General features: G+C 42.0%; 1 protein-coding gene across 2 annotated transcripts in view; it reads right to left on the minus strand.

Annotated features, from left to right (window-relative positions):
• The window catches only part of MAPK1 (mitogen-activated protein kinase 1), a 110012-nt gene extending 87796 nt beyond the window's left edge, over nt 1-22216 (minus strand). For both annotated transcript variants that reach the window (XM_032310395.1, XM_032310396.1), the window contains exon 1: nt 21851-22216. In XM_032310395.1, the coding sequence (XP_032166286.1) occupies nt 21851-21969 (119 nt within the window). In that variant the 5' untranslated portion in view covers nt 21970-22216. The remainder of the gene's footprint in view (nt 1-21850) is intronic.
• Nucleotides 22217-23722: the final 1506 nt, after the last annotated feature.

A 23722-nucleotide genomic window follows, 5' to 3' on the forward strand; every position in this document is an offset into this window, starting at 1 on the left:
AACAAAACCAAAAAACACAGAAAATAAGTGATGGTGAAAATGTGGAGAAATCAGAACTTATATGTGGCCCTGTAAAATGGTGCAACTGCTTTGAAAAACAGTATGATGGTTCCTCAAAAAAGTAAACCTAGAACTATGATACGATCTGGCAAGTCCATTTCTGACTACATAGCCAAAGGAAGTGAAAGCAGGGTCTTACAGAGATATCTGTACATCTATGTTAAAAGTAGTATTATTCACAACAGCCAAAAGGTGGAAGTAATCCAAGTGTGCCTGACTGGATAAATGGATAACAAAGAAGGAAATCCTGCCATCTGCAACAACATGGAAGAAACTTGACGACATTATGCTCACTTATAAGGTAAAATTCATAGAAACAGAAAGTAGAATGGTGGTCACCAGGGGTGAGAGAAGGAGAGAATGCAGTTGTTTAATGGGCAGAGTTTCAGTTTTGCCAGGTGAAAAAGTTCTATAGATTTGTACATTAACGTGAATATACTTTTACTAACTATACATTCAAAAATGGCTAAAATGGTAAATTTTATGTCATGTGCATTTTGCCACTAAAAAATAATTAAAAAACCCGCAAACCAACCTTACAAGTTACCTACTTATACAGATGTCCAGCCTGAACCTCCCAGTTTTCATTTCAATGCTTTATTCTCTAGTCTCATATTGGGATGCAAGAAAAATTGCTCTCAGGATTAAATAGTGAATTATTTGATGTAGTCATTTCAACACTCATAACACATGATCCCTGCTTCACTGTGAAATGAGACTCTGAGAAGTTAAATGACATGCTCTAAGTCACCCAGCTATTAACACCAAAGCCAAGATTTTAAATGAAGTTTCTAAATTGATAAATGAAACATGTTCCCTGCTGCTCTTAAAGAGGCTTATAATTTAGTAAGGAACTTATTTCTTCCCTGAATTCAAATTGAGGGAATTTTCAAATAATATAAAGAAAAGAATGGAAATGTGAGAAGGTGGAAACTATGAACAGCACAGAGCCAGCCTCAATGTACCATCACTGGCACTGTTCTATCTGGCTGATTCCAGGAATATTTGCTGAGCACCTGCTATGTGCAATGTGAGTACTAGGTGCTGGGGATGCATCAGGGAATAAAGTCATCTCTCTCAAGGAGTAGAGCCAGTCCCTTGATTCATGTCTAGCTGACTTTCAAGCACAGAACAGCTGTCTCTAATTTTCTTCCCCCTTTCCAAGCCTCTGACCCTTCATACAATGCACTTGTAACAGATGTCTGACCTTACCTTCTACTTGACTCAGAAGCTAATGGTACTTGGCCAAAAAAAAAAAAAAAATCTCTTACATATACTCAGTTTGGCATGGTTTTACAGTGACATCTGTTCCCATAGCATCCTGCAAAACTGCACCAGAGATAATGAAGGTACAACTGTCAAAGGCCTGTTCCTTTTTCCTTCGTTGGGGCCTTCTTCCCACAAATATCCCCTCTTCTAACACTGCCAATCTAGCCAGCAGAAAATATATGACAAGATGATTAAGTTCACTAAAGAAATTGAATCTGTGAGGGGCGTCTGGGTGGCTCAGTGGGTTAAGGCCTCTGCCTTGGGCTTGGGTCGTGATCCCAGGGTCCTGGGATTGAGCCCCGCATTGGGCTCTCTGCTCAGTGGAAAGGCTGCTTCCTCCTCTCTCTCTCTGCCTGCCTCTCTGCCTACTTGTGATCTCTCTCAGTCTGTCAAATAAATAAAATCTTAAAAAAGGAAAAAAAAGAAATTGAATCTGTGAAACAGAACCAGAAAGACTCCATCAAGAGCATGAAAAGACAACTCCTGGAATGGAGAAGGTATATGTAATTCATAAATCTAAAAAGACACATGTCCAGGACTATTAAGAACTCCTATTACGTACTAAAGACACAAATCTGTCAATTAGGTGTCCGACTTTTGGTTTCAGCTCTGGTCATGATCTCAGAGTCCTGAGATGGAGCTCCATGTTCAGCTCTGCACTCAGCATGGAATCTGCTGGATATTCTCTCTCCGTCCCCCTCTTGTGTGCACACATGCTCTCTGAAATAACAGAATCTTCAAAAATAAAACAAAACGAAACAAAAAACAACAAAAAATCCAAGAAATCTCAATATAAAAATCGGCAAAAAACCCGAACACTTCACAAGATGGTCAAAAGGCTAACAACCAAAAAGTAATCTGAAGAGCTAAAAAGGTCAGGGAGATGGCAAACAGACCTCACAGAGCATACCATTTCACACCTACCAGCATGGCTAAAACATTAGTTTTAGAAAATATCAAATGCTTTTGAGGATATAGAGCAGTCTAAACTCTAATACACTGCTAGTGGGTGTGAATATGACTTAACATCTTTAGAAAACTGTATGGCAGTAGCCACAGTGGACTCCCCACTGAATCTATGCATACCCTGGGTACAGCCACTCTGCTCCTAGGTATATGCCCAAGAGAAATGTGTATACATGCTCACCAAAGCACACTGCACTACCATGTTTATGGTAGCCTACTAATAATGATCAAAAACTAGAAAGAATCCAAATGAATATTAACATGATGAAGAACTATGGTATAGTCATACCACAGAATACTAACACTACAATGAGAATGAGTTATTCACAACTGCAAAAGCATGATGCTGAATAAAAGAAGCCAGATTTTTAAGAAACATGTTATATGCTTCTATTCAAGTAAAGTACAAAACAGAATGAATCTATACTATATATCAGGACAGAGTCACCTATATATCTATGGAGAATGATGGGAAGGGAGTTCAAGGGGAGCTTCTGAGTTGCTGAGGTTCTGCTGATCTGGACACTGGTTATTTACATGAGTGTGTTTGGTTTGAGAAAATTTATTAAGCTGTAATCTTATGATATGTGCACTTTTCTGAATATGTTATACTTCAATAAAAGTAAAAAATAAAAAGGGGGTGGGAGGCTGAAAAGAACAGTCATCACAAAATCGAGGTTAGTGGTTGACTCCAGAAGGGGATTTCAAGAGGCATTTCTAAGGTACTAACAATGTTCTAGTTTATGACTTGCATGATTACATGTACTTAAATATTATTCTTTAAACAGTATATATGTTTGAATACCTCAAAATAAAATTAAGAGGTAAGAAAATACAATACTCCAATAAATACAGAAACAAATTCCTAGAAAAATATGAATTATCAAGAAGAAATAGAAAATGTAAAGTTATATAACCATTTTTAAAAGATCTCTGAATCAGTACTTTAACATGTTCCCACCAGAAACAAAATAAAAGCAAAACAACAAACCACTCAAGTCCAGACTTCTTTATAGGTCAATTCTACCAAACTTATGTGAATTAATCATTTCAATTTTACAGAAATAAAAATAATGGGAAAAAAGAAGAAACACTTCCTGATTTTGTAAGGGTGGTCTTTTTTTTTTTTTTTTTTAAAGATTGGAGAGGGAAAGTGAATGGGGCGGGGGTAACAGAAAGAATCTCCAGCAGACTCTCATTCAGTGAGGAGCCAGATGTGGCCTAATCCCACAACTCCAAGACCATGACCTGAGCTGAAATCAAGAGTGGGATGCTTTTTTTTTTTTTTAAAGATTTTATTTATTTACTTGAGAGAGAGACAGTGAGAGAGAGCATGAACGAGGAGAAGGTCAGAGAGAGAAGCAGACTCCCCATGGAGCTGGGAGCCCAATGCGGGACTCGATCCCGAAGGCAGTCGTCCAACCAACTGAGCCACCCAGGCGTCCCAAGAGTGGGATGCTTAACCGACTGAGCCACCCAGGTGCCCCAGGATAATCTAATTTTGATACTCAAGCTAGACATGAACATGAAAGCATGAAAAAGGAAAAACAACAGGCCAATTTCATTCATGAACACAACGAGGAAACTCTAATTATTTCTTAGCAAACCAAATGCAGCAATATATAATAAAGATAATACATTGTGACCAAGCTGGGCTTAATCCCAGAAACGAAAAACTGGCTCAGCATTTTAAAAACCTATTAATGCAGTCTGAAATTTATAACAAATGAGAGGAGAAAAATCTACATGAAAGTTTCTATAGATACAGTAAAAAAGCATGTGGAAATTCAACACTCAGGAAAAAAGAAACAGAAAAACCTTGAAAAAGAAAACCCTGGGCCGCCTGGGTGGCTCAGTGGGTTAAGCCTCTACCTTCGGCTCAGGTCATGGTCTCAGGGTCCTGGGATCAAGCCCCACATCGGGCTCTCTGCTCAGTGGGGAGCTTGCTTCCCTTCCTCTCTCTCTCTCTGCCTGCCTCTCTGCCTACTTGTGATCTCTGTCAAATAAATAAATAAAATCTTTAAAAAAAAAAAACCTAATAAGGAAAACTACACTAAAATAGCCCCTCCCCCATTTGATTAGCACTTTCCTTTTATCAGAACAACTCTGCAGATGCTACTATCACCACTGCTCTCAAGATGAAAGAAATCTAAGTAATGGGCACACTTGGGTGGCTCAGTTGGTTAAGCATCTGCCTTTGACTCAGGTCAAGACCCAGCGTCCTGGGATTGGTCCTGCATTAGGCTCCTTGCTCAGCAGGGAGCCTGCTTCTCCCTCTGCTTATGTGTGCATGCGTATGCTTTCCCTCTCTCTCTCTCTCTCTCTCTCATACATATATATCTATCTTTAAAAAAGAGAGAGAGAAGAAAAGAAGAAAAACTGTCAGGATTTTCAGATGATATGCTTGTCTTGAAAATATTTAAACACAAATTATTGCAGTAAGAGTTTAGCGAAGTTGTGGAACATAAATCAATTTTACAAATATTAGGTGCATTTCTACAAACAGCTACAAACAGATAAAAATTACCACAGTGGGTGCCTGGGTGGCTCAGTGGGTTAAGCCTCTGCCTTTGGCTCAGGTCATGATCTCAGGGTCCTGGGATGGAGGCCCACATCAGACTCTCTGCTCAGCAGGGAGCCTGCTTCCCCCTCTCTCTCTGCCTGCCTCTCTGCCTACTTATGACCTCTCGCTCTCTGTCAAATAAATAAATAAAATCTTCCAAAAAAAAAAAAAAGACAACTTTAAAAAAAATTACCACAGCAACAACAAATATAAGGTACCAAGGAATAAACTTATTTATTGTAAAGATTTTAATATTTGAGGGGGGAGAGAAAATGAGTAGGGGGGAGGGGCAGGGCAAGAGAGAAAACCAGACCCCCTGCTGAGCAGGGAGGCCTTACCGAGGTCTCCATCCCAACACCCTGGGATCATGACCTGAGCTAAAGACAGATGCTTAACCAACTAAGCCACCCAGGAGCCCAGGAACAAATTTAACAAATGATGTACAAAAATAATAGCACAAAAATTTGCTGGAAAAACTACTTAGGAAAACAGGGTGGCATTACCTAGTGAATACGTATGCATATGCCCCACCACCCAGCAGTTCTATTACTGGAGATGTGTCCAAAGAAACTCTTTTTTTTTTTAAAGATTTTATTTATTTAGGGGCACCTGGGTGGCTCAGAGGGTTAAGCCTCTGCCTTCGGCTCAGGTCATGATCCCAGGGTCCTGGAGCCTGCTGCCCCCCCCCCCCCGCCTGCCTCTCTGCCTACTTGTGATCTCTGTCTGTCAGATAAATAAATAAATAAAATCTTTTTTTTTTAAATTTATTTATTTATTTATTTGACAGAGAGATCACAAGTAGGCAGAGAGGCAGGCAGAGAAAGGGGGAAGCAGGATCCCCGCTGTGCAGAGAGCCCGATGCGGGGCTCGATCCCAGGACCCTGGGATCATGACCCGAGCCAAAGGCAGAGGCTTTAACCCATTGAGCCACCCAGGCACCCCCCCAAAGAAACTCTTGTACACCAGAACCACTGTAATAAAAAGAAACAACCCAAATGTCCACCAATCCCTGAATAGGTATATTGCAGTATATTTATACATGAGACTTATTAAGCCATGAAAATGAGTAACGGTATCAAAAACGTAACAATGAGTGAAAAAAGCTAGTTGAAGAATGTGTACGGTATGATCCCACTCATACACGTGATGGTGCTTAATGGGTAGTTAGAAATAAGAGTCATGGTGGTAGTTGTGCAGAACAAACTGGAGGAGCAAGAGAGTGATGGCAAAGAGACCAGACAGAAACAAAACCTCAAGGAAACACAAAAAAATCACCAGACCAATGGTCTCTTAGGGAAATTCTGCCACTGAAAGATAAGGTAATCCTAATGCTATCCTGGAACACAGAAAAAGAAAACTTCCAAATTCACTTTATGAAGAAAGTGTAACAGTAACCCTCACACCTGCCAAAAGACTGCACAAAAAAAGATATAGTAGACTAACACCATTTGTGAATATTAACACAAAATCTTCAAACATTAGCAAACAGAATCCAATAGTACATTAGAAAGAAGAATACAGGGGCGCCTGGGTGGCTCAATGGGTTAAGCCTCTGCCTTCAGCTCAGGTCATGATCTCAGGGTCCTGGGATCGAGCCCAACATCAGGCTCTCTCTGCTCATCAGGGAGCCTGCTTGCCGCCCCGCCCCCCCCCCCCCCCCTGCCTGTCGGCCTACTTGTGATCTCTCTCTCTCTCTCTCTCTCTCTATCAAATGAATAAGAAAGAAGAATACAGCCTAACCAAGCAGGATTTATTCTAAGAATATAAGGGAGGTTCAATATTAAGGAAATCCATTAATATGGATATAATGCTAGAGAAGAAAAATCACAGGATCATTTTCACAGAGGCAGAAAAGTTTACATTTGACAAAATTCACCCATTTATGTTAAAAAACAAAAATAGGAAGTGATGGATACTTCCTTCCATAAATAAAATATACCTCGGCGCAATGCCAGCAGCTTACTTAGTAGGGAAGCATGAGAGACTTTCCTGTTTAAATCAGAAACCATGAGAAGCCACAAAATATCATCCAATTTACATTTGTATAGATTAGCATTAAATTCTAGGTTGCTACACAGACATTTACCAGGTCTTGGAAACTACATTTTGCCTGCTGGGGTAACCAGAAACATTCCTGAAGTTTCTATAAACTTCTTATAACCATTCCGTCTTACACTTTCTTGGAGACAGGAAATAAACGGCTCTTCTGAGCAGTTACTTCAGAGTGGACAAGAATCACAAATGTCCTTTCTTTCCAGCTCCTCCTGGACTAAGGAAGGAATTTACAACACTTCTAAAGAATATCACTTTTATCATCACATGGATGGTAAAGAATCAGAGTTGTCCTAAAAGGATGCTTGAAAACATTAGCAAATATGGGACAGGTATCCCCAAAATTGGGGATGGGTATCCCCAAAAAGAGGACAATTGTTCCTAGCCACAGTCCTAGATTAATCCAGTGTTGCTGTCAACTGGTTTTTTGCTGATGTTAAACATCATATCAAGCATTTTTACATGTCTATATGGTCTTGCAAAAATTGATTTATGGGAAAGATTACATTGGTCTAAAAAAAAAATCTTCAACTATGGAACAGAAACAAAGATGATTTAATGGAGGAAATAAAGTTTTATTTGAAGATAAGTCTGCATTGCCAGATTGAAAAGGGAAGGAACATTTTAAGTAAGCCCCAAACTAAACATTTTCACATTTCTTTTGAGGGAATAAATAGCAGTATCCTCAACTCTGACTCAAGATAAAACCTGGTGGCCACAGTAAATTCTGTAGGTTTTGCTCCCCACTTTGTAAGCCTGTGTTCAGTGGAAATTTAGATATTAATTGGGAAATACATTGGTTTTGTTTTATTTTCTTCAGCTGTACAGTTAAAAATTTTTCTTCTATAAATAAGATTGTACTAAGTTTTCTCTTTTTCAAAATTACTTGTAATCGGGCATCTGACTGGCTCAGACAGTGGAGCATGTGACTTTTGATCTCAGAGTTATAAATTTGAGCCCCACACTGAATGTAGAGATCACTTAAAAATTTAAAAGAAAATTTTTTTTTAAAGATTTTATCTGAGCAAGAGAGCAAGATTTTTCTGGTGTTGCCTCAAGATTAGATTTGGATTATGCTTCAAATTTTTAGCTTATTAAAGGAAAACATGGAGAGAGCAAAGCTATATATACCAAAACCAAATGAAAGACAAGAATTTTTTTTTAAACGGGCAGAAGTTAGGACCAGACACTTCATCAATTAAGATATACAACTGGTTAATATGCACAGAAAAAAATCATCATTAGTCATGAGGAAAATGCAAAGTAAAATTATAATGCAATACCACTTACAATACTCAATCGATAACGATATAATCAAAAAGACTGACTAAACCAAATTTTGATAAGGCTGTGAAGAACTAGAATGCCTCACACACTGCTGATAGAAATGTAAAATGGTGTATCTACTTTGGAAAATAGTCTGAAAATAGTCTTTCTTCAAAAGTAAAAATACAACAATTTTCAGAAGAGTCAAGGTATTAGAGCCAAAGGAAGTCTAACGAACTGCTACAGCTAGGAGACCAAAGACAGGACAACTAAATGAAATGAGATTGCTGAACACTGGCTAAAGAGTAGGAAGTAATAATGTGTCAGTGTTAATTTCCTGAGAGTGATGGTTATATTATGGTTATGTAGGAGACATTCCCTGTTTGATAAAAAATACACATTGAAGTGTTCGGGTGAGACGGGGCACTGTATCAGCAATTTACTCTCAAGTGGTGCAGGCAAATACCTTCTTTGTACTGTCCTTACAATATTTCTAAACATTTCAGACTGTTTTTAAAAAATTGTTAAAGGGCGCCTGGGTGGCTCAGTGGGTTAAGCCACTGCCTTCAGCTCAGGTCATGATCTCAGGGTCCTGGGATCCAGCCCTGCATCGGGCTCTCTGCTCAGCAGGGAGCCTGCTTCCTCCTCCTCTCTGCCTGCCTCTCTGCCTGCCTCTCTGCCTGCTTGTGATCGCTCTCTGACAAATAAATAAAATCTTTTAAAAAAATTGTTAAATGTTAAAAAAAAAAATTTAAATGTGTAGCATTGAAAATGTTTACAGAAAAAAAAAATGCCTTCCTCTTTTCCACTCTACATTTTTTTTTAAGATTTTTTTTTTAAGATTTTATTTATTTATTTGACAGAGACAGAGGGAGAGAGGAAACACAAGCAGGGGGAGTGGCAATGGGAGAAGCAGGCTTCCCATGGAGCCGGGAGCGCCATGTGGGGCTCAATCCCAGGACCCTAGGATCATGACCTGAGCTAAAGGCAGACGCTTAACAAGTGAGCTACCCAGGTACCCCTCTACTCTATACTCTTAACCTATTTTATAGAAGTTTTCTTCACAGCACATACTAGTAAGTGAAATGCTGGTCTACCTTCTCCACTGAAGAGTAAATTCCTCATGGTCAGGGACTAAGTTCTGTTTACCACACCATTCTCAGTACCCAGAATAGTGGCCCGTACATAGGGTATTCATATTTGTTCAGTGAATTAATCTGTAGTCTTGTTATGGTTTAAAATAAAATCATTTTACCATCCTCTCCCCCAAACACACACATACATTATCACTTGTTCTATAACCCAGCAACTCCCAAGTAACCAAGAGAAATAAAATCAAATATCCACAGGAAAACTTACAGATGAATGTATAACAGCATTATCCATAATAGACAAAACCCAAAAACTTCCACATGTCCATAATCTGGTGTATCTATTCAGGTAATTGCTATTTAATAAAAAAAATCCAAGAAACTACAGATCCTTGCAATGACACTGATCAATCTCAAAACCACTGAAAATGAAGAAAACACCAGATACAAAAAAATGTATCTTGCATGATTCCATTTTCATGAAAGTTCAAGGAGAGGCAAAACAGAAAGCAGATCAGGAGCGGCCTGGGGGTGGGAGTGGGGGTGGGAACTGACTGCAAATGACAAGGAGGAACTTTTTGGAATGATGGAAATGTTCTAAAGCTGGATTGTGGTGATGGTTGCACAACTTTGTAAATGTACCAAAAATGATTAAACAGAATACTTAAAATTTTATGAATTTTATAGTGTATTGATATAGCTATTTTAAAAGGTAGAATGAAGGCTAGATACAGCTTCCTTTCGCTTGCGGTTTGGTCAATTTTTAAAAAATCAGTCTCATTTAAAAGGATGAACACAGCTACATCCTGGAAGTGGGATATCAGCATTTTTTTTTTAAGATTTTACCTATTTATTTGACAGACAGAGATTAAAAGAAGGCAGAGAGGCAGCCAGAGAGAGGAGGAAGCAGGCTCCCTGCTGAGCAGAGAGCCGATGTGGGGCTCGTGGGGCTCGATCCCAGGACCCTGGGATCATTACCTGAGCTGAAAGCAGAGGCTTTACTCCACTGAGTCACCCAGGCACCCCGGGATATCAGCATTTTAAAAGAGCTTGTTAAACCAGATTAAGGTCCAAACTGCAAAAACTGAGACCCTGATAATTAGTGGAAGCTGCAGCCCTCATATTTTTTTTTTAAAGATTTTATTTATTCATGTAAGAGAATGAGAGAGAGAGAGAGAGAGAGAGAGAGAACATGAGAGAGAAGGTCTGAGGGAGAAGCAGACTCCCTGCTGTGACTCCAGGATCATGACCTGAGCCAAAGGCAGTGGCTTAACCAACTGAGCCACCCAGGCGCCCCATCAACCCTCATATTCTATCTGTTTGACCCCTCAAGTTGGCCTTAAAGGGAATTCTCAGAATCTGCATCAGACTCATACCTGGCCATCTCTTCAACACCCAGGGTAAAAGGCTCTGAGAGTACCTACCCTTGGAATAACAAACCCATTAAAGCTAGTAATTGAAATAAAGTTGCAAAATTAGAGCTAAAAGAGTTTGGAGTTTGTGTAGAGGGCACTGACTGGCTGAGAAAGAAACTATTAATTTTCTTGGTTAGGATATCCTACAACTTTTTAGTTGTTAACCACAGTTTTATTTCTTACAACAGATTCTTACATAAGGGAGGACTATTCTGATATGGCTTCAAATTCTCAAAAATTATTTTGGGGACATGTGAGAAAAAGGAAACAAATATGATCTGCTTAGTATAAAAACTGCTCAGAGGGGGTGCCTGGGTGGCTCAGTCGTTAAGCATCTGCCTTCAGCTCAGGTCATGATCCTCCAGTCCTGGGATGGAGCCCCACATCGGGCTCCCGGCTCAGTGGGAAGCCTGCTTCTCCCTCTCCCACTCCTCAGCTGTGTTCCCTCTCACCCTGTGTCTCTGTCAAATAAATAAACCAAATCTTTAAAAATATATATTTTTAAAAAACTGCTCAGAGATGCTTTTTTTTTTTAAGAATTTTATTTATTTATTTGACAGAGATCACAAGTAGGCAGAGAGGCAGGCGGTGGGGGGGGGCAGGCTCCCCGCTGAGCAGAGAGCCCGATGCGGGGCTCGATCCCAGGACCCTGGGATCATGACCTGAGCCGAAAGCAGAGGCTTTAACCCACTGAGCCACCCAGGCGCCCCGAGATGCTTTATTTTTGTTTAATAACAACTGAAAGAATAACCCACTTAAACAATAGATTTGTCCATGGGATGCTTGGCTGGCTCAGTGGATTGAGCATCCAACGCTTGCTTTCAGCTCAGGCCATGATCTCAGGGTCATGAAATCGAGCCCAGAGTTGGGCTCCATGAGCTTGGTGTGAAGTTGACTTGAGATTCATACCACCACAACCACCCTCCCCCACCGCCTCCCACTCCTTCCCCGCTCATGCACTCACTCACTCTCAAATAAACATATTTCTTTTTCTAAAAGAAAAGGATATTCCAAGAGACTGAGGTGGGTCTTGTCAGGCCCATTCACTTCAAGGGAATAATGATTAGAGCATTAACCAGATAACTGAGCACTCAGCACTTTCACCTACATTCCTCATTTAATCCTCACAACACTGAGGTATACACCACTACTCCCTTTCTACAGATAAGGAAAATAAGGCTCAGGCTGGATAATCTGCCATAGCTGCATATATATATGATATACAAATGGTGAAAAACCATGCCTTTACCCACTCCACTGTATAGGCTTCCAGAAAGAAGTTAAACCTTGAAGTGAAGGCCGTGGCCAAGACAATGTGATCAAGAAGTCACTGAGGGTAGGGGCACCTGGGTGGCTCAGGGGGTTGGGCCTCCGTGTTTGGCTCGGATCATGGTCTCAGGGTCCTGGGATCGGACCCTCGTCGGGCTCTCTGCTTGGTGGGGAGCCTGCTCCCCCCCTCCTGCCTCTCTGCCTACTTGTAATCTCTCTCTCTATCAAATAAATTAAAAGAAGAAGAAGAAGAAGAAGTCACTGAGGGAGGAGCACTTAGTGGCTCAGTAGGTTAAGCCTCTGCCTTCAGCTCAAGTCATGATCTCAGGGTCCTGGTATTGAGCTTCCCCCTACCCCTAACATTGGGCTCCCTGCTCAGTAGGCAGACTGCTTCTTCCTCTCCCTTTGCTCCTGCCCCCACTTGTGCAGGCTCTCTTAAATAAATAAATAAAATCTTAAAAAAAAAAAAAAAGTTACTCACAGAGTTGTAGGTTCTTAAGTGTTTACTGTTAGGTTACATAACTTACACATGCTACATATGTATCAAATACCAAATAAAGCTGAAAGATACTGCCCAGTTTAGATGCCACCCCCATTATACCAGAGACAGAAAAACAAAAGAACCCTAAAAGCAACCCAAAGCTCTTCTGTCTCAACTACTTCTCCCTCTCCTCTCCTCTCTTCCTTCCCCACAGACTCCAAAAGGCAAGGAAAAATCCCAGCCTTATGAGCAGGGGAAGCAGCACCAAGAACTTGAACCTGGCAAGTCAGCAGTCAGCAGGAGACATCTTCTGACTACTGCCACCTCATCCCTCATCCCTTGGAGAAGTTCAGCCTTTTCAAATGACTTCACCAGCTGACTGGACCAGAGATGGACACTATCCCAAGCTGGATCAAATTCTCTCTCCCAGGAATTGGATTCAGAGTGTGCTCTCAGCCTCTGGTAGTCAACGTACTAAAGACACATGCCTTGAGGAAGCTAGGATAAGCTCTCTTCTGCCAAATGCATGTGGATGTGGTAAAAGAAAAAAGAAAAAATCCCCAGCCATGCAGAAATGCAGAGTGCAAGATTTTGGATACATCAAGACAGAGGAAGGTAGGGGACTTGGTCTATTTTCTAGTTCCCGATTACAACTCTATATTGAAGTTGTAACTGCGCTTCCCATCCCTGCATTACCATGGGAAAGATCCCTGAATCTTAATCACAAACTCAATTTCCACAATCATTTTCTACAAGGTAGTACATTAAACACTCCAGCACCTTATACCACCTTTCAATTAGTTAGCTCCAAGTCATTCTTCAGATCCCAACTTAAATACCACTTCTGCCAGGACATATTCCGGGACTACTCAAAACCATCCTAGCTCTCCTTTTAAGCTCTCCAGTAGCACTGTGCAGCTCATCAAACTCAGTCAACACCACAGAGTGAAACCACCCCTTCTGTTCACCACTTTGATCGTACTGCTGGGCACATAGGTCAAATACACGCTATTAAGTAAATGGAAATGAAGAAACTGTGGAAGGAAGTAGAAAAGATGAGAAGAAATCAACACTACCCTCCTGATAAAAAGTAGGTTTAACCTGGGAGTGCCTGGGTGCCTCAGTCGTTAAGCCTCTGCCTTCGGCTCAGGTCATGCTCTGCTCTGCAGGAAGCCTGCTTCTCCCTCTCCCGCTCCCTGTGCTTATGTTCCGTCTCTCATGGTCTGTCAAATAAATAAAATCTTTTTTTTTTTTAAAGGTTAAGTTTAACCCTACCTCTCTCATCCTTTCCAGGTATCCAGTTTTTCCCTCTTCTACCTCCCTACAGGCCCAAGTCATCTATGACAATTATCATTTTATACTTTGGTGCCAATGCATTCAAGAACCCAGGCTGTAGAAAGCATTTTTCCAGGCAGCTTGGTGTAACAGAGTAAAGCAAATAAATAAATATTTTTTTAATCAATAAATATTATTTATTTATTTATCACTCATTCACTCACAGGTTTGGGGTATAGCTAAATCTCAGTTCTGCTATATATTTATTGGTTGTGAACCTTGGACAAATTACCTGAGACCTGGTTCCCTTATCTATAAAGCAATAATAATAATAATAATAATAATAATAATAATAAAATAATAAATAAATAAGCAAATTATCTCAAAGATGAGAATGAAAATTAACCTGGAATCATAGTACCTAAAACAAGGTAGGCATGCAACCAATGTCACTTAATTGACCATGGTATACCCCACACCCTATTAACCAACTCCTATTGGCCATGGATTCAGAACACAGAGACTGTCTGAAGACTGAGAATCCAAAAAGGACCTTGGAGAATATCTATCCTGCTGGCTTTCCAATGTGAGGGAGCCCCAAGTAATGAAAGAGAAACAAAGGGGAGAAACAGCACCTCAGGGTTAGGTGGGTGGGTAGAGTGGACTGGATACAAGGTGAAACAGCTCTGGATGTTTGTTGGGGAATCAGTTCTTTTTTTAACTAGCAGGTATCTTAATGTGAAAAAGGTAGAGAATAAATTATATATGGTTTCTAAGAAAATGCAGATGCTTTTCATAAAACTTTTCAAATAATACTTGAGAAGTGAAAACCTGCAATTCACGGAAATGGGTTATCAGTCATAGCTAACTACCAGAATTGTACACATCAAAAGGGTTGTTATTAATACAAAAATTCATTTCACTGAGTTACTTGTACTCGTAAGTGTTCAGAAACATTGAATTTTCATTTGCTCGTGTAAGATGACCTGCCCAGATCACTGAGTTCCCAGATGCATACAAGACACTTCATTGTTAGAAGTTAACAGGCAGGGGCGCCTGGGTGGCTCAGTGGGTTAAGCCTCTGCCTTTGGCTCAGGTCATAATCTCAGGTTCCTGGGATGAGCCCTGCATCGGGCTCTCTGCTCAGCGAGGAGCCTGCTTCCCCCTCTCTCTCTGCCTGCCTCTCTGCCTCCTTGTGATCTCTCTCTGTCAAATAAATAAATAAAATCTTAAAATTAACAGGCAAAACTAAGAATCTGAATCCAGATATACTTGTAAGTCTTGAGCTTCTACAGATGATATATACTACTGCTGGTCTTGCCTTTCAAACAGGTGGTACAAATACCCAACAGTCTCAGGAAAGGAGGGAATGCTACAGCCAACAGTAATAAGGGTAAGTTTATGAAGAAGATGAGCCAGAGGAACACGGGAGTTAAACAGGGCCCAATGTTTTGGGCGGATGGACTAGAGGGGTTTACTATCATCTTGACAGGACGATGCTCCAGTATAGGGACTGTACCATGCACTGCAGATCGTTTAGCATGCCTGCCTCCACCATATACACATGGAAGGCCTATAATACTCCCCAACCAATGTAACAACCAAAAAACAAAACCTACATACATTTCAAAATGCCCCTGGAAAAGGGATGTAAGTCACATCCACTGAGTAGCCCAAAATAAGAAGGATAAGAAAGTAAGCACAGCAGGTAGAAAGCATAAGAGACACAAAGAGGGGAACATAATTCACAAAATTTAAGAGGAACTGGCAGAGACAAGGCCATCCTTTAATAACTCTCTCACTTACAAAATCAAGTCTAAATTCCTCAGTAAATAATGTCCTTCAGGATTTGGCTATCAACAGCTGTCAACAGCTTTCTCCTAAAAAGACACGCTACACTCCTGCCATCCCAAAAAACTTGTGGTTTCCCTGGCCTGGTATGTTGCTTTGCATGTACGTTTTCCTCCACCTAGAATGCATATCTCAAGGCGAATTCCTATTCATACTTCAACACCCAGGTCAAAAGTCTATAAAGTCATACAAAGACAGCCCCGCATCACTCAGGCCTTCTTTTTCTCATAGCACTACATACATTCTTTCTGAATGGACTGGTATATTCTCTTTATTATTGCCCAATTCCATCCAACCATTTGGACTGAAGGATACTAAAAGGCAGGGACCATGTGAATCCCAGCACATAATAGGTACACAGTAAATATTTTCTGAGTGAATGACCTTGCATGGAAGTTTTTTATTTTTTATTTTTATTTTTTAAAAGATTTTATTTATTTGACAGAGAGAGATCACAAGTAGACAGAGAGGCAGGGAGAGTGGGAGGGAGAAGCCGGCACCCCACTGAGCAGAGAGCCCGATGAGGGGCTTGATCCCAGGACCCTGAGATCACGACCTGAACCGAAGGCAGAGGCTTAACCCACTGAGCCACCCAGGCGCCCCATGTTTCTTAAAAGGCTGTAAAGAGTGAGCCTGGGTGGCTCAGTTGGGAGCTTAGGTTATGATCCCTGGGATGAAGCCCTGCAGCAGGCTCCCTGCTCAGAAGGGAGTCAACGTCTCCCTCACCCACTCCCCTTACTTGTGCTCCCCCTCTCTCAAACAGATAAAATCTTTTAACAAATAAATAAATGACTAAAAACTGGGGTGCTTGGGTAGCATAGATAGTTGAGCATCTGATCCTTGATTTCGGCTGTCATGATCTTAGGGTCCTGAGATTGAGCCCCACATTGGGTTACAGGCTCAGCATGGAGTCTGCTTGGGATTCTCTCTCCCTCCGCCCCTCCCACTCACGCCCGCACCCATTCACGTTGTTTCTAAAATAAATTTTAAAAATCTTTAAAAAATAAAAAAAAAAAATACAAGGCTAAAAGGGGATACAAGCAAAAGCAGACAATAGGTACTTCCTATTACTGAAAGAATATACCTTCTCAACTTTGATCTTTGGTTGAGTATCATTTAGGAGCCAGACAGACTGAGATGCATTATCACTTACTAGCTTGTGTCCTTGGGCAAGTCAATCTCTCTGTCTCAAGTTTCCTCACTTTTGTACAAAGTAACCACATTTGCAGTGTGGTTATGAGGATTAACTGATGCATATAAAGCGAAGTGTTGACTAAATGGTAGTTCTACTAGTCTGCCACAATCAAAAACTTAGTAAGACAGGATATTGCACCATTCAGAAGGTGATCACACTGAAATTTTGCTTGGAGCCATCTTTTTTTTTTTTTTTAAAGGAGAGCTGAAAATCACAAAGTCCAATATTTTGTCTTCAAATTGCATTGTTTGTCCTTTATACAATGTTAATCCCTTCTGACCACAATTTTCTTGGCTTCTCTGATGATCTACACTCCTGACTGGTCTCTTTAGCCACACTTCCTCTATCCTCTTTTGTAACTTGTCCTCTGTTGACACCTAAAGTCAGGCATTCCTGTGGCTCAGTTCTCACATTTTTTCCTCCAATCTTATCCACTCTCAAAGTATCTCTACTTCAATTAGTATCTCTAGAGATAACCCTATGACCTCTCCAATCATATTCAGAAAGTGTTTCAAACTCAACTTACTCAAAATTTACTTATCTTGGTTAATAAGTGATCAAGCATACACAGCTTCAGTTTTTCCTCTCATACAATTTCTTTTCCTGATTCTAACATGTCTCACTAGTCCTCAGGCTCTCATTCCTTTGCCTACCTCTTAAAAATATTTCTCAAGGGGGAGTGCTTGTGTGGCTCAATCGGTTAAACATCCGTTAAGCTCAGGTCATGATACGGGAGTTCCGAGTTCAGGTCCCACACTGGGCTCCCTGCTCAATGGAGAGTCTGCTTCTCCCTCTCTGCTCCTCCCGATTGTGCTCTCTCTCTCAAATAAATAAAATCTTAAATATATATATATATATTTGTCAAGGGGGCATGTGGATGGCAAAGTCCATTAAGCATCCCACTCTTGGTTTCAGCTCAGGTCATGATCTCAGGGTGGTGAAATTGAAATGGGGGTCAGACTCACGCGCATCAAGGAATCTGCTTAAGACTCTCCCTTCCTCTCTCTCTCTCTCTCTCTGCCCCCCTTGCGCATGCTCACACTCACTCTCCCCCTCCCTCTAAAATAAATAAATAAATCTTTTTTAAAAGTTTGTATGGTTTACCTCTGTGGTCTTCCTGTTCTACCTCAGTAGTTCTTAACCTGTCTGGGACAATGGACCCCTTTGAAAACCTACTGAATGTATGGATTGTTTACTAAAAAGATGAATATACACAACTGCTTCCAATTTCACCTCATCAATTACCTCAGATAAGAATCTGTGCTCATCCACACAAGAGTACCACTTTCGGGGCGCCTGGGTGACTCAGTGGGTTAAGCCTCTGCCTTTGGCTCTGGTCATGATCTCAGGGTCCTGGGACTGAGCCCCGCATCGGGCTCTCCGCTCAGGAGGAGCCTGCTTCCCATCCCCTCTGCCTGCCTCTCTGCCTACTTGTGATCTCTGCCTGTCAAATAAATAAATAAAATCTTTAAAAAAAAAAAAAAAAAAGACTACCACTTTCATAAATTTTCATCTCCAGATTCCCTCTTCTAAATTTCAAGATGCCTTCTGGATATAGCCTAAATGGCCTACAGTCATCACAACTTAGTAAGTCTCCACTCATTATTTTTCCTTAATAAACCTTCTTTGTCTACAGTATATTTCTTCTCTGATAACAGCAACACCATCCTCCCAGACTCCCAAACTAGAAGCCTTGGAATTAACAAATATACCCATATCCAAACTGAAAAATCCTTGTCTGTGAAATCCCTCTTAAATCCAAATCCCACCTCATTAAGACTCTTGCCCTTCTAGACCCCATCATCCTTTGCTTCTTCCCATACTTGCCGTAATTCGTTCTTTCTACCATTCTTCTGATAAAGAGCTCATATGGGAAAAAAAAAAAAAAAAAAAAAAGATTTGATTTTCAAGTAATCTCTATACCAAACATGAGCTCAAACTTAACAACCCTCAGATAAAGAGTCACATGCTCCACTGACTGAGCTATCCTGGCACTCCATGAATTCTTTTTTTCTTTTTCCTTTTTTTTTTAAAGTAGGCTCCACTCTGGGCATGAACTCACAACACTGAGATCAAGACCTGAGCTGAAATCAAGAGTTGGACACTTAACTAGCTGAGCCACTTAGGAACACCCACCCAATGGATTCTATCTTAATAAGGTCTCTCAGCACCTCCATCTGTTGCCTTCCAATACCACTATATCACTTCACCTCTAGACAGTTAAAACAGCTTAATTGTAATATCACAGTTTTTTCTCCATCAATTCCACCAGTGTTGGTCTACACTCCAAAAATCCCAGAATTAATCATATGACTGCCTGTTTTCAAAATAATGGATACTTAGGGGTGCCTGAGTGGCTCGGTGGGTTAAGCCTCTGCCTTCAGCTTGGGTCGTGGTCTCGGGGTCCTGGGATCTGGCCCCATGTCAGGCTCTCTGCTCAGCGGGGAGCCTGCTTCCCCTCTCTCTCTGCCTGCCTCTGCCTATTTGTGATCTCTCTGTCAGATAAATGAATAAAATCTTTAAAATAAAATAAAATAAAATAAAAATAATGGATACTTCTTCATTGCACAAATATAGAGGCAAACTCAGTTTTGCCTTTACAGTCCTCTACAATTTTCTACCTACTTTTCCAGGATTAGATTCCACAGCTCAATCTATCATTTGAGCCTATCATCCATCAAAATCATAACCACTCTTAAAAGACGGAACTCAAACTCCACTCTTCATCTTTATACCCTCCATATAATGATTAAGAAAGGGCTCTGAACAAAAAAGGGCAAAATTCTCAATTCTTGAAAATCTTCAAATCTGACTGGAAGCATTACATTTTTAAAAAATCACTATTTAAACATTAACATTTCATTTAAGAAGCCCTCCAAAAACCCAGCAAAAAAAAAACTTTCAATTAAAGTATCCTAGGGGTGCATGGGTGGCTTAGTAGGTTAAGCCTCTGCCTTCAACTCAGGTCTTGATCTCAGGGTCCTGGGACTGAGCCCCGCATAGAGCAGGCACCCCTAGGTAACTATTTCTATCACTGCTGTAGACATTTGACCTTCCAAGTCTCAGTCGGGGGGAGATGCCGAGTACTTTCACAGTAAATTTTCTTTTGCTAAGTTCCAAATACCAGTATAATTGGAAGTAGAATCCTTGGTCCAGATTATTGCTTTTAATCCTCATCTTAGTAAGAATGTAATCTGTGTTGCACATTATTAGCATTTAATAAATGTTGATTAAGAATGCTGGGTTTTTGGAGGGCTTCTTAAATGAACTCCTCCCCGCCCCCCGCCTGCCTACTTGTGATCGACCCCTCTCTCTCTCTCTCTCTCTGTTAAATAAATAAATATTAAATAAATAAAGTATTCTAAATCTAAAGATTTTTTTCAGTCTTTATTTTAGATGTTAAATTTTTAAAAAGAGCTGAACGCTGTTATGGGCAGCTCTGAACCTCATGACACCTGTACTGGCATACTTACCAGCAGATGGAATAGCAATCAGATGTATCACAGAGAAGTGATGCTATGGGCAGTACTTTCTAGGGCCTTATATCTTTTAGACCTGACCTAATTTAATTCCTCTTTTGGATCCTAAACCTCTGAGTTCACATTAATTTTCACAGTTGCATATGTGAAGCATTTTGCTCCTCAAGAGAATGAAAATAGTCAAGATTCAATTAGCTTTTTAAAATTTAATTAGTCTAAGATACTTGTTAAAACATGCCCTTTATGGCATTTCTACAATCACAATCATTCAAATTTGAATACATTTATAAAACAGACTTGCTTACAACAGTAAAATATGCCCAACTCTAAAGCTATTAATAACACTATTTAAAGACAGCGAGGATATAACAGAGCTGCAGCATTTGAGACAGGATCTCAGTCTACAATCTCAGGTCTGGCTCTTCAGTAGTATGACCTGAAGAATTTGCTTCACCTGAAAATACATTCTCCCCTGAAAGAGGGGTATCAAGCCCTTTCCTCCTTCGAGGTGGCTGTTCGAATAAAATGAGATGATATATCCAGTACAGTACCTGCCACCAAGTGTTCAATAAATATTAGTTTGCCTCCTTCACTAAACGCAAGACACACTCACAAGAAAAACAGGTGTAAGGGACTTTACACTGCATTAAGTCCTCATCAGCACAAAACAATATAGTTAATTCTAATTAACAGAACCACGAACGTTTCTGAGGCATATGGATCAAGATAAGGGAGAGTGCCTGTAATTCTGCAAGAACTCTATTAAGGCTGCATAATTACTGACCACTAAAACATTAACAGGGGAAGTCCACAACTATTGGGCTAAAACGTCTGAATACATTTACGCTAGTAAGAGAGCTCACTCCGGCTAAAGAAAAAAAGAGTGAAATTAGGCCCAACTCCAATCGACTCTAATAAATCAAGAGAGCCGTGCGGGCTTATCCTTTCTGAAACGCAAATGAAATGGGTATTAAAATCCATTTTAAAACTTCAAGATTAAAACAGTTCACAACCAACAGTGATGCTACTAACGCTTTTTATAGAAAGCCTGCGCAGGAAAACACCGTTAGCACTACTAAAGATATTTAATGAAAGCCGTTCGCGGAATACAGGCGAGGGGAGGAAGGTAATTATTTTCTGCGTTCTGCACACATGCCGAGGCGAAGCGCTTTTAAGACCGTGGCCAACACCACCACCGACAAGCTTCTGAAGGAATTCCCGGCTGTACAATCGGATGTCAAGAAGAAAGCCACGATGCTAGCAAACCGGAGATGCGGGGACGGGAAACCCTAACGTTCTCTTCCCGGAGATCCTGGCTGTAAAATCTGCGCTACGCCTGTATCTGGGGGTACGCGGGTACTGGCCTCCGCCCCCTATGCCCCTCCCTGCGGCAAGCGAAGGCCGGTCGGCGAAACGCCCGCGAGCAACACCCCAACCTCGACCGGCCCCCGGACTCCGCCCGAGGCCCCCGGCGCACCCACCGCAGTGAAACCAAGGGTTGGGGTCGAGGCGGCCCCGGAGGCCGGGGCGCGGACGAGGCCGCGGCTGCGTCCGCTGTGTCCCGGGGCGGTCGGGTGGGCGGGCGTGGCCCGGCCTGCGAGAGGGCGCGGACACTCACCACACCATGCCGTAGGCGCCCTCGCCGATGTACGAGAGGTTGGTGTAGCGCGGCCCCACATCGAACACCTGCCCGCGGACCATCTCCGGGCCCGCGCCCGCCGCCGCCGCCGCCGCCATGTTGGCTGCCGGGCCGCCGCCGCCGCCTCCGCCGCGAAGGGCTCGACGCTCTGCAGCCGCCGCTCGGCCCACGCCGCGCCTCCCGGAGGGACCGCGCCGCTGCGAGTGCAGCTGCCGATGCCGACCGGGAAGGAGCAAGGGCGGAACCGCTTAGAAAAGCAGGAGAGGACACCACCACTCGGACCGACTGCCTGCCTGACTGACTGACGGACGGGCCAGCGGGCGGAGGGAGGGGCGCGCGCCGTGGAGGGCGCCGGGGAGGAGCCAATAAGCGTGCAGGCGGATTGGCTCCCCACCGTCTGGGGGCGGGGCTGCACGGGCCGGCGGAAGCGGCGAGGTCGGGGCGGAGCACTGCGGCGGCGGTAGAGTCACCGCCCTGCTTGGTCACGTGCCTTCGTGGGGGAGTTGGCGAGGGAGGAGGCTCTCTAGACGCAGAAGAACACCTAGGGGGGCGCCTGGATGGCTCAGTGGGTTAAGCCTCTGCTTTCGGCTGGGGTCATGATTCCGGGGTCTTGAGATCGAGCCCCACATCGGGCTCTCTGCTTGGCGGGAGTCTACTTCTCCTTCTCTCTCTGCCTGCTGCTCTACTTGTGATCTCTCTCTGTCTCTCTCTCTCTCTCTCAAATAAATAAATAAAATCTTAAAAAAAAAAAAAAAGACCCCCGAGGCATCGGCACCAGCGAGAGGTGTACCACTGAGCCTGAGAGGCTGTCGGGGCAGGGAAAACCCGGGAGCCCGGTACTGACGTGGGATAGCGCGTGGGGGACGACGCCGGGGAGCCACAGGCCGGCCGCAGGCGTGGGGCGGGCCTCCGCGACTCGGTGGCCCCCACACAAACTTAGAGGCCTGAAGACAAGGACAGAAACAGAAAGACATGACCGAGACCGCGAACGATATTTGCATACTGAGAAAGTGTAAAACACAAAAGTTTTGAAACTAAAGCTAGAAACTCAGGATCCACTAATCAGACACGTTTGTTCAATCAGTGTTTGCTGAGCATCTAAGTTGTTCCTGGGCATCCACATTCTAGAGTGAGGAGATAGGTAGTAAGAAAGAAAGGAGGGAAGAGGGGTTTAAAAATATATATATATATATGCTCAAGTTGTGATAAGTATTGTGAAAAACATAAAGCAGAGTAAGGGGTAAGACGGTAGTGGAGAAAGGGAGATTCAGAGCCTGAGACCCAGATTGGTACAGATGGGTAGAATCTTAGGACATGCCAAAACAAGAATGCAAAGGTGTAAACACCAAAACTAAAATATTAAGATCTAGAGAAAATGAGACAAACACACTGGGGCCCTGAAGTACACACAAACACCAGAGGTTGAAAAATAAAGATCAATCCTAAAGCCCGTGAATACCAAGAATGGCTAAGACAATGAGACAGAAATGAAACAACCACTGCTTCGGAACATTTCCCAGGCCATCTTTGGAGGGGAACTAAGGATGTAAGATCCTGCATCTCAGTTGTCCAACACTGTGATCTTGAAAGCCCTCAACTCTGGACTTCTAGAGGTCAGCAAAATTCAGTTAGTCAATCTCAAAGTTGAATAGGCAAATTATTTAAAAACCTGGTATGAAAAAGGTACGTGGCATGTAAGATGAGAAATAAAGTGCTAAAGCCAAAAATTACTCCTTTGAAGTATATTTAGTCCACTAAGCACAACCCAGTTTTAGATACATCTTATTTTTATTCTTGATTATAAGAGTACATTGCATCTTTGGATTGCATCTTGATACATTGCATCTTGAT

The sequence above is a fragment of the Mustela erminea genome, chromosome 13 (genome assembly GCF_009829155.1).
Source record: "Mustela erminea isolate mMusErm1 chromosome 13, mMusErm1.Pri, whole genome shotgun sequence".
Taxonomy (NCBI): domain Eukaryota; kingdom Metazoa; phylum Chordata; class Mammalia; order Carnivora; family Mustelidae; genus Mustela; species Mustela erminea.